General features: G+C 36.9%; 1 protein-coding gene across 1 annotated transcript; it reads right to left on the minus strand.

Annotated features, from left to right (window-relative positions):
* Positions 1-5758: 5758 nt before the first annotated feature.
* LOC145619382 (succinate dehydrogenase [ubiquinone] iron-sulfur subunit 2, mitochondrial-like) lies at positions 5759-11566 on the minus strand. The gene is made up of 2 exons (XM_081674063.1): positions 10805-11566; positions 5759-6173 (listed from the first exon to the last, which is right to left on the minus strand). Exons 1-2 carry the CDS (start codon positions 11455-11457, stop codon positions 6002-6004), a joined length of 825 nt encoding a protein of 274 aa, XP_081530189.1. The 5' UTR covers positions 11458-11566; the 3' UTR covers positions 5759-6001.
* Between the last annotated feature and the right edge of the window lie 797 nt (positions 11567-12363).

Genomic DNA, 12363 nt, shown 5'->3' on the forward strand with positions numbered 1-12363 from the left:
CTAGAAATCAGGTTAAAGAGGGAGAAGAGAATGATTTTAGGTGTAAGGTCAGAAAGAATGATTGTTGGTGTCCCGAACTGCAGAAATGAGGGGGGTATTTATAGGGAAAATGAGCAGAGGGAACACACGGAACCCTAAAAAGATAAAAACCCTAAAAAAGGCTACCGCGATACGGCAGATTCTACCGTGACACGGGGAATATTTGTGTGACGCGGGATATTCTGGAGTGACACGAGACATATTAGACCTACGGGGCGTCAAGGGTTTACGCAGAGAAAACACGGAACAGCCCCGTGTCACGGAATGGGCACCGTGACACGGCACGTGTGTAACGCGACACGAGAAAGTCCACCATGGCACGGTGTATTACACCGTGTCACGGTGAAAAAAATCACGTGGAAATGACGAGGAAAAGCACCGTGACACGGTACAGATTGCCGTGACGCGGTAAAGTCCACCGTGGCACGGTACAGTACACCATGTCACGGTGAAAAAAGCACGTGAGAAAATGTGGAAATGACGCAGGAAAAGCACCGTGTCACGGTATGTGTACCGCTACACGGTACAGACTGTCGTGACACGGTACCAGCTGCCATGCCACGTCAGCATCTCCCGTGACGCGGCAGTTTTACACTGTGCGCGGTAATTCTTGTTTTTTATGCGTTTTTAAAATTATCATAACTTTTGATCCGTAACTCGGAATAAAGCATATAATATATCATTGGAAATCTTATCAAGTCTACTTTCTAACTCAATTAGAATCAGGTCAAAATCGGTTGTAGATTTTTAGTAGAAGGGTGCCGGTTTTGAGCCGAGTTTAGTGTCTGGCTCATATCTTCTTCGTTTTAAATCGGAATTGGGCTTATGATATATTTTTGAAAAGATTATTTCAAGGCCTATCCAACCAAATAATAATTGGATCAAAATTATAGGGCCATAAAATCAGTTTCTCTCGGTTTTGTGATGTGGATACGAAAAGTGGAAAGTAAGTTATGGTTTAAGGAAATGAGCTAGAAATTAGATTGGTTTATGAAATGTATGGGATAGAACATGAATTTAAGCACTCCAAAGGTTAAATACTGAACCCGGCCAATAATGACGGTGAAAGGTTGTTCATCATCGGGTTTGGTTTTGGGGAGACATTTTTAGGTGTCTACAACGATACTCTCAAGTGATCCCCTTTGAGAAGGAGATACATACATTGATGACACCTCTAAAGGTGGAGGATATATGGATGATGGGAGAATGCAGCAATTGAGGGATTGGGAGGAATACCAACCACCAATGATACATAAGGGAAAGAATATTGTGGGTGTTAGCCATGGTGATCAAATGCCGAATCTAGATATGAACATAGTGCTATGGGATATTTGTGGTGCCTCTACAAATGACTTTGTTCCACATGCAATGGATGTTTTGCATGATCATCGCCCTAAAATTGTCATTCTACTTGAAACAAAATTGGGTGAACAGCGTGCTAAAGAAGTATCAAAATTCCTTGGTTTTGATGACTATGTCACAGTTGCTCCTTGTGATAAAAGGGGTGGAATCTGGCTGTTTTGGACGAAAGGGGTGGATCTTATTAATTGCACTACTAGGGCTCCTCAATACTTTCACGCCCTTTTTCACTTTAGCCCCAGTCAACCAGAGTTTTTGCTTACTGGTGTGTATGTGCCTAGTACGGCTCGTGAGCGTCATGCAATGTTGGTGGATTGGCAAATAAATTATCCTCCAAGTGGTGTACCGTGGATGGTACCGGGGACTTCAATGAAGTAACAAAACAATCTGAGAAAAGAGGTGGACGTATCTTCAGGCAAGGCCAATGCACTGATCTGAACAACTGGATGGATGGAGTTGGTATGGTGGATTTGGGTTTCAATGGGAACCCCTATACTTGGACGAATGCTCGTGAAGGCCTACTTTCAGCTCATTTGAGAGCGCCTTGATCGTGTTGTTGCTAATCCCTCCTGGCTCACTATCTTTCCTAATACTAAGGTAACTGATCACTTGCCTCGAACTCATTCGGATCATTGTCCCTTATTAATTTATGTGAATAACACTTTTAAAGGGGGGACCGTTTCCTTTTTGTTGCAAAGAGTCTTGGTATTTACATCCTGATTTCAAAAAAAAATTCACCTCCCATTGGATTAATTCGGATTTTTTAAAGGATAGGAAATCTTTTTTAGATAATGTCAAACAATGGAGTAACAATATTTTTGGTAATTTGATTTATCAAAATAATAATAATAATAATAATATTAATAATAATAATAATAATAATAATAATAATAATAATAATGATAATAAGAGCTAGACTTAATGGGATACAAATTTATCTTGCAACTTAGTCTTCTAGATTTCTTTCTCAACTAGAAGTTGATCTTATTGCCGAGTTAAATAAAATCCACCACACAGAAAAGATTATTTGGGCGCAAAAAGCTGGGATTGATTGGAGGAAATTCAAGGATTACAATACAAAATATTTTCATATCCTAGCTAAAACAAAAAAAAAAAATCAAAAGGAAAAATCACAGCTCTTAAAAATTCTAGTGATGATTGGATTTATGATCAAATCTTATTGAAAAACGTGGCTAGAATTTATTTTTCAGATATATTCACCACGACCCACATCAGCAGCCCATTACTTCCTCGGTATACAAGCCCAAACCGTTTGTTTGTAGAGCATGCCCTCACCCTTTGTTAGCCCATTTCTTCTCAAGAACTTAAAAATGTTATGTTCTCTATGGTGCCCATTAAAAGACTTGGGCCAGAATATTCAGCCCATATTTTTCAAAAAAATTTGGGATCAACTCAAGTCACCTATAACAAATTTTATCTCCAGTTGTTTGGATAAAGGTCAAATTTCGGAAGATATCAACCTTTCTAATCTCTGCCTAATCCCCAAAGTTGATACTCCTATCTCAAAGACTTTAGACCAATTAGTGTTTGCAACACCATTTACAAACTCATCACCAAAACTATCACTCATCTTCTAAGGCCTCTGTTGGCCAATCTCATTAACCCCTTACAGTCCAGCTTTGTTAAAAATAGAAGCATTGATGAAAATATAATCATTATCAAGGAGATGGCTCATTATTTTAACAAAGCTAAAAAAGGGAGAAATATCATGGCTTTAAAGAAAGACCTCACCAAAGCCTTTGATGGCATTGAATGGGATTTTATTGGTGAAACTCTTTATGGTTTCAACTTCCCTGAAAATCTTATTAATCTCATTCTCTCTTGCATCACCTCTACCTCTATCTCGGTGCTTTGGAATGGTGAGATTGTTGATTCTTTCCAACCAACCCGAGGGATTAGGCAAGGGGATCCGTTGTCTCCTTATATTTTTGTGTTGTGTATGGAGAGATTGTCTCAAATGATAGAAGAGGAAGTAAGGCATAATAAGTGGGGTCCTATTAAAATCACCAAAAACATAGGCTTATCTCACTTATTTTATGCCCATGATATTTTTTTGTTTGGGAGGGCTAATACCAAAAATATCACCACCATAAATCGCATTCTTCATGATTTTGGTAAAGCCTCTAGCCTTTGCATTAATTTGACAAAATCCACCATCATTTTTCCTGCTAAGATGTCTCATTCTATTAGGAATAGCATTTCCTCTATAGCTAGCATTAAATGTACCACTTCATTTGGGAAGTACCTAGGGGTTATGATAAGGCCTAACAAATTAAAAAAAAATGGGATTATTTTGATCTTCTTGACAAAACAAAAGATAGAATCAGAAGGTGGCAAGCAAAGTTGTTAAACATGGCTGGTAGAACCACCTTGCTCAAGTCCGTTCTTAACACTTATCCTTTATACATAATGCAAACCAACCTCCTCCCCATTGGGATAATCAAAGAGCTTGAAAATTATGGCATAAAATTTCTTTGGAATAGGGTGGATAGGTCTCGGACTCTCGGTACATTCCTTGGACTAGGTGGGAGATTGTTTGTAAGCCTATGACTCTTGGTGGCCTCGGTATTAGATCTCTTTGAATATGGAATGAGAAACCTTCATGGAAAAATTAGGTTGGAAGATGCCTTACCATCTTGAAAAGCTATGGGTTAGAATCTTAGCCACCAAATATCTCTCTAAGTCCAACTTAATGGACACCATACCTTCCCCATCCTCTTCCACAATTTGGAAAGATATCTTAAAAGGACGGCACATCCTTAAGCAGGGCTTGATCCGTACCATTGGAAATGGTCATACAACCTCCCTCTAGTATCAGTGTATCACACTTGTGTTGGGGAAGGGCCCCTCTGCAAATTTACTTCTCTTCCTATCCCTCCCCATCTTGCTCACTAGTGTGTTAGTGATACTATTCATCATGGGAAATGGAACCTGTCTGATATTGCTTACTTGCTGTCATCTCCTATCCAACAAAAAAATTTAGCCACTCCCCTTTCCACCATTGCCTTTCCTCCAGATATAATTAGGTGGAGACACTCTAAAAATGGTGAATTCAATATCAAAACAGCCTACGTTATTTCAACCCCTCCTCATCTTGCCTCTACTTCTCTTAATTTCAATTGGAAGAAAATATGGCACATTTAAATTCTTTATAAGTATAAAATGCTAATTTGGAATGTTGTCCATTTAATTTTACCAGTTGAAGTGCGTCTAAAATACTAAATCCCTGATTTTGACCCGATTTGTGCTAGATGTGTGTGTGTGGGGTGGGGGGGAGGGGCTGATGAGGATCAATTTATTTAGAGATTGTCCTTCTTCCTCTGGCTTTTGGAATATGGTTTTTGATAAGATAAATTGTGCAAAAAAAAATCGAGTTACATCAATTTCAAAACAATTAGTGGTGGGATTGGGTTTGTTTTAACCTCAATCAAACTAAGGATTGGAAAAACACCTTTGCAATTGGTATTTGGCATTTGTAAAATTACAGGAACACTACAGTTTTTGAGATGTCAATGAGCAGGATCCAAAGTTTATTTGCGAAATTCAGCAATGATTTGTACCTTAACAACAAAATTTTGCAGACTAGGAATGGAATCCCGATGAATACTGATGCCCCTACTGTGTGGAAAATGCCACAAATGGGATACAAGAAGCTAAACACAGATGGAAGTTGGAAGGGAGAAAACAAAGCAGAATTAGCAGCAAAGAAGCTTATTCTTCATCACCTTGAGCTGGGAACAGACACAGAAGCTTTACATAAGATGTTGGAGAACGCATGAACTTGGGATGATTATTCAGGATATTAAGAGAATGTTAGAGGAAGATTGGATAGGTGTCATCCTCCCCGCCAAGCGCCCTGCTAATGTCGTTGCTCATGGATTGGCCAAGATGGGAGCTCAAATGACTAATGACGATCTGAAGTAATCCTCCAAAGCATGTAGCCGATGCTTTTGTTAAGGATCCTAAACGCAACTAGAATCAAGGGTGTGAAGAAGCAGGCTTCTGGGAACATGCCTGTCTCTAGTGTTTTCCCTATTACTTTCTCGGCTATTATGGTTAATTTTTATGCTTTATGTCTTAAGTTAGGAGCTGCTGGTGTTAGCCTATATAGCAACTCCTCTTTAGTTTTCTGTTGTACTATGAACTGTAGTTCTCTGCTACTAGCCTTTAGGCTTATATAATATTTCCTTGGTGTGTGTTTAAAAAAAAATGTAGCCTTGTCCACATTTTTGTGTATAAATTTCCAATAACAGGGGCCTTAGATACAGAGATATTCAAGGTGGTGTACAATCGAGTTCGAGAACACACAGTGCTCTTCATATAAGCAGCTAAAGGAGAATACCACAACCTAAATTTATTCACCCTTGATAACTTTATAATTTAATACACTTCAATACAACAAAATAAAAATGCCATAAAAGAAATGGCACAAATCAAGTAAAGGCAGACTAGGCAGTTCCCAAATTATTTTCCTGCACAAATAAGCTTGCAATAAATATTCCAAGTTGCATGTTTCAGTGTACATTCTGCACTGGAACATAGATTGAAACCCTAAACATCAAGAGCTGGAAAATGAGCATCATCACTTAGCATGCTCGAGACGTTTAATCTGTTGGATCTGCTTTGCAGGGTTCAAACCCTTTGGGCAGGCACGAGTACAGTTCATAATAGTATGGCACCTATACAGCTTGAACTCGTCATTAATTGCCTCTAGTCGCTCCTCAGTGTACTCATCACGGCTATCAGCTATCCATCTGCAGACAAGGAAAAAAGTAAATCGCACAATTTTCCAGTGCTTACACAAACACAAACTGTGGAAGTAATAAAATAATACGAAGTACTTGTATAAAGGTTGTGCCCATGCTGAACTATTTTTTTCATCACTTCAGCTAATTTTTGTTTCATACATTAAAGATATTCCTATCTGAAAATATTTTCTTTTTTTCAAGTACAAATCGTGATTACAACTATTTCCACTGATGCAGCTTGTGGAAGAAGTAAATGATACAAAGGCTGAAAATACCTTTTCAATTTTTAAGTTCAGCGACTAATTTTGCATTTAACTCCATTTCCTATATTTCTGGAATCCTATTTGTCAATAATGATGCACCTTTCATATTTTGTTTGGGCATAAACTTCTTTTTTTTTTTTTTTACAAACTCACCAGTCACCACAAAAGCAGAAGCAGGCAAGACTAAACCATGTTCAATTACCATGTTCAATTTTGACAAGTTTTCTCCTATAAGCTAAATGTTCTAGTACAAACTCACCACACAGCATTCATCACCCAAAAGAAAGAAAAAAAAAAAAACCAAAAAAAAAAAACAAAAACCAAAAAAAAAACAAAAACCTCACCACATAGCAAATGCAGGCAAGATTTTTCAAATAGTTACGAAAGTAATGAAAAAGAAAGAAAGAAATTTTTTATTGTTCAACAAGTAAATACTGACATCTTTACAGGTTGGCAAACCCACACGCCACAGAGCATAGAGCTAGAGTATTGGACTAATTGTCATCTCATATAAATTATTCCTCGATAACATCTTATGATGCTTGGAGACAAGGGGAATCTGGTATAGATTTTGAAAGCCGGACATATTAGATTATCCAGGGTCACAGGTTACAGGGACATGTTTCAGAAGTGTCCAAAATTTGGAAATGAACTCAGGGCAGATATTAAGTGCAAAGGAAAGGTATAAAGAAAAGTTTGCAAGTAGATGCTACTTACGGCTATAACCAATCAACCTCCACCCCCTCCCCCCTACTATAAGTAAAATACCCCACTTATTCTTTCATGTTTAGAAAAACATGATAAAGGACCATAGATTAAGAGCTACAACTACATCAACCACATCTTTCATCATTCATACTTATTGCCTATTGGTAATAAGGGGTGTGAAGAAGAGGGTCAACTTTCTCCAAAATCCCTAATGTTTTATTCAATTTACATGCAACTTGATGGTTCAATTTCACAACCTAGAGTTTTTAAATTACACCCTAGATTAATGAAGCCGGAGTTTTTAAAAAACAAAAAGTTGGACAATATCAATTTTTCCATGCAAATAAGTACCAAGTCCTTTTACTCAACTACATCCAATCTGTATTCATGCCCCACCCACGTTTGGTCAATTCCAGGAGTGAGGCTAGACAGTACAGATGTGAGTTCAAACATCACATATGATAAAACACAAATCAATCAATACAAATAGTTAAACAAAAAAAATCATTATTTGCCAATAAAACACAACACTAATTCTTATATATGCATTATTTTAGTAAAACATACACATTAAATTTAAATAAATATGAATAGTAAAGCCATCAAAAAAGAAGCATAAAACACGCCATACAAAAAGTGCAAATGGAGCAGCAGCACAAAAAAACACCTAAGAGCTATGCCATCATCAAAGATGCTCATGGAACCCCAAGTCTTCAAAATATCAATATATACAATCTTAGGAGTAAAGCACACCACTTGAGGGTATATTAGTTGGTCCATTGTGAACTTATAAGCACAAAATCATTAATCTAGTATATATATATATATATGTGTGTGTGTGTGTGTGTGTGTGTGTGTGTGTGTGTGTATGTGTGTATATATATGTATATATGTGTGTGTGTGTGTGTGTGTGTGTGTATATATGTGTGTGTGTGTGTGTGTGTGTGTGTGTGTGTATATATGTGTGTGTGTGTGTGTGTGTGTGTGTGTGTGTGTGTGTGTGTGTGTGTGTGTGTGTGTGTGTGTATATATATATATAAAGCATATTCCATATCCTCAATAGGATTGCCAATGAGAGGTGCAAAGTATATTTTGGATGAAAATGTTTGCCTTCTTGCTTATCTTTATTTACTTGATCAATATATACAATCTTAGGTGTAAAGCACACCACTTGAAGGCATATTAGTTGGTCTATTGTAAGCTTATAAGCACAAAATCATTAATCCAAAATCTAATTTTTCTAAAAGAAAAAAGCGTATTCCATATCCTCAACAGGATTGCCAATGAGAGGTGCAAGGTATATTTTGGATGAAACTGTTTGCCTTCTTGCTTATCAAATTTTTATTTGATCCTTTAAATATGAAGCAGATTCTGCAAAGCTTTGCAATAGCCCATATTTCCAATATCTCAATTTTTTCATTTCAGTTTCAATCTTTGATCTCGTCAGATTGAGGAATAGGGCCAATGGCTTATTACCTCTTACTGCATACAGAATTCTGGCATATGCAAAACCTCAATATGTTTGCAGTTATGCTTTGAGTGTGTGTGTGTGTGTGTGTGTGTTCGTGTTCTGTTTTATCATTTTCATTTTATTTTTTATAACTTAGCTTATTGCATGTGTACTTGACACTGTTGGCATGTGTACTTGACACTGTTGCCACTATCATTATATTTAAATTAGTTTCAAATGTGAAGACTCTAAACTTTTGCAATGTCTGTGTAATTACTGAATTCTTGTTCATTCTGAAGTTGTAATTTGGCTTGCTTTAATAAGATCAGTATTCAGTAATCATTTGAAGAGTGTTGCTATTAACTACTCCCTTCGTCCCTAAGATGCCCTATTCGCCCAAAATGGATGTTTCTAAAAGATTGCCCCATACTTTGTTTAGTAAATATTCCCACTTGCAACCCTATATGTTCTCTCTTTCTCTCAATAATTGTGCTCACACATGTGCATAAATTTGGCTTTGGTTCATCATAAGATAAAGTTAGAGTTTGGGGCAATCTTTTTAGGGAGGGGAGGAGTATTACTATACCAATGTCTATGTACCTATTGCATGATGAAAATTTTTAAATTAATATCTTTGAATCAAAACAAAACCCACTACCAGCTTTTATCTCTTTCTTCATCCACCAATGTGCATAAATTTGGCTTTGGCTCTTAATAAAGTAAGAGTTTGGGATAATCTTAAGGGACGGAGGGAGTATTCCTAATTTACTATACCATTGTCTTTGTAAATTTTGTATGGTGGTTGGTGAACTTTTTCAATTTAATTTCTTTGAATTAAAACAAAACCCGCTACGAGAGTCAATGCAATTACTTATGTGTATAATTCCCATAAGCTAAATCCGAATCTCAATCATGTGCTCCAACTGAGGCTTACAATTTTGACGTTCAATTTGAATGGGTTGTTGACGGTAATTGGTTTTTCTTTCAAAATGTTGATAAAGTAATTAGACATTATGCCTAGCTGGGGAGCTGATTTAACCTATATTTTTAATAAATGAGCTGAATTTTACTTCAACGATGAATTAAAGAACAAACAAAAATAATGATGATCTCGGAACATCATGCATATTTTCCATTCTAACTGATATATTCATAGAATTCTCATAAAAGTGGGACAGATTGAGTAGCTGCATTTTGTTTTGAGAAGAATCATCTTCTTATATATGTATACATATACGTTGTAGTATTTTTATTTTAGCAGAGTTATACATGTAGCTCACAGATTGTCCAACTCCTTACCCTTCTTTATAAATACTTTGAGAGTTTGAGACTACAATGTCCCCATGACCTCGACAATTTGTATGTATTTTTAGTGAGACTCAAGAGTCCTCAAAATTCTGTTCAACTTTGAGATGAAGCTTTTGCTCTATTAATGGTGGTAAATTTGTTCATTATTTTTGAGCTAAAACAACAGTAGCTTATTCAGGCCATGCAACTTTCGCTACCATGATAAAGATAACATTTGTAACAATTATCAACATGGTTTTACAAAATTTTAGAAAAAGCCAAGTTGAATCAAATTACTACTAAACTCATCAATAACATCTTCAATCATTTTAGCAATAACATCTAAATTTTCAATCATTATAGCTATAACATCTAAATTTTCAATCATTTTAGCTATAACATCTAAATTTTCAATCATATTAGCTATAACATCTAAATTTCAATCATTTTAGCTATAACATCTAAATTTCAATCATTTTAGCTATAACATCTAAATTTCAATCATTTTAGCTATAACATCTAAATTATTTATCATTCAAGCAATAACATCTATCGATAATATTGAAAATTGAGAACTTAGGCTAAGTTGAATCAATTCACTACCAGCAGTAAGCCAGTAAGTTGTTATTTTGTCAAGATATTCACTTCCAAAATCGTGACAATTTGATTATCACCCTTAGTCATTTCGCCAAACACGCAACTTCGAACATTAAGGTACAATTACACTAACACAACAGCATCAAACAACATAACATTTATTTTTATCATCACACCAACAAAACACAGACTCGTGGTACATGAATAGCGTAAAAGTCAAACCGATAATCATATAAATAAAACCACACTCATGCTATACATATGAATAGCGTAAAAGTCAAAACGTCGCAAACACAAACACGAAACCAAGTAAAAAGGACAGAGAAACTAACCGGTGAGCATGAAGCAAAGCAGCAGGACCCAAATAAGACTCAGGATTCCACCAATAACTAGGGCAAGAAGTACTACAACAAGCACAAAGAATACACTCATACATTCCATCCAACTTCTTCCTATCCTCCTTACTCTGAAGAAACTCTTTCCCAGGAGTAGTAGCAGGATTCTTCCTCTTCAACCAAGGCTCAATACTCTTATACTGGTTATAGAAATTGGTCATATCAACCACCAAATCCTTAACCACAAACATATGCGGCAACGGCGTAATCATCGAAGCAGCAGAACCCGACGAATCGATCTTCGTAAGACAAGCGAGGCCGTTACAACCATCGATGTTCATAGCGCAGGAGCCACAAATTCCTTCGCGGCAAGATCGGCGGAAGGTGAGAGAAGGGTCGATTTCGTTCTTGATCTTGATGAGAGCGTCGAGGACCATGGGACCGCACTCCTTGAGGTTGATCTCGTAGTTTTTGAGCTCGGGTTTCGATGGATTGTCGGGGTTCCAACGGTAGATTTGGAAGATTTTCATGGATTTTGATGGCGATGATGGTGCGGAGGCGTCGGAGGTGTGGAGGCGGGAGAGAAGGAGGCGGCTGAGCGGGGAGGTTGTGGTGGTGGTGGTGGTGCGGCGGAGGAGAGTCGACGCCATTGTTGTTGTGGTCGGAGGAGGAGAGAGAAAATGGGGGGGAATGAGGAGAAATGGGAATTGCGAGAAAAGAGGAGAGAGATAGTTGTTGGGCAAATAAAAGAATGATTGAATTACAAGTAGTATTAAAATTGGGTTTAGGTGCGTTAGAGACGGTGGCGTGGCTAATTCTTTAGCCGTGAGTAAAATAGAATGGTATCGTGGTTTGCCTATGGAGCGCTAAATACACCGCCTTTTAATTTTTCTGTCGTTCTTTTTTGGTTAAGGCCAGGGTGTTTTTTTTGAAACATGGTTAAGGGTTACTTCCTCCGTTTTCTTTTACTTGCAACACACTTTTTAAGCACGCAGTTTTAGAAGATGATTAGTGAGGGTAAACGAGCGATTTTATCAATATTATTTTTACACGAAAATTAGAATAGGGTTAAGTATCATTTGTAAAAATTATAGTGAAAAATTTGTCCGTTTACATTACATAAACTCGACCTCAAAACACGTGCCACAAGGCTGTGTTGTAAGTAAAAGGAAACGGAGGAAGCATTTACCATTTAATTTTTTTTTAAGAAGTAAGATACATGGAGTTTATAGATTAGAAACGTCTTCTTGCAAGATCGTGCTCTAATCGATCTAAAAATAAAAAATTAAGAAAACTTGGTATCCATAAAAGGGTCTATATTTTGGTGTGTCAGAGTATCGAAGAGAGGCAACATAATCTGCTGTCCGATTTCTTTCACGATAGATATGTTGGGACTTGAAGGGCGAGAAAGAATCCAAAATGTTCTTGACATCTTCCATCAACAACTGAAGCTTCCACGGGCAATTATAAAGACCCTGCAATATATTAATAACAATTAGATTATCACCTTCGACAAAAATATGGGAGATATTATGCTCCTTAGCTAGGAGAAGACC

Source organism: Chenopodium album, chromosome 27 (assembly GCF_948465745.1).
Source record: "Chenopodium album chromosome 27, dcCheAlbu1.1, whole genome shotgun sequence".
Classification (NCBI taxonomy): Eukaryota; Viridiplantae; Streptophyta; class Magnoliopsida; order Caryophyllales; family Amaranthaceae; genus Chenopodium; species Chenopodium album.

Excerpts from the sequence above, each read along its gene's own strand:
- LOC145619382 (XM_081674063.1), bottom strand. The coding sequence starts at position 11,457 with ATGGCGTCGACTCTCCTCCGCCGCACCACCACCACCACCACAACCTCC. Across the intron at positions 6,174-10,804 it reads GCTTTGCTTCATGCTCACCG|ATGGATAGCTGATAGCCGTG; the intron begins GTTAGTTTCTCT and ends CCTTGTCTGCAG.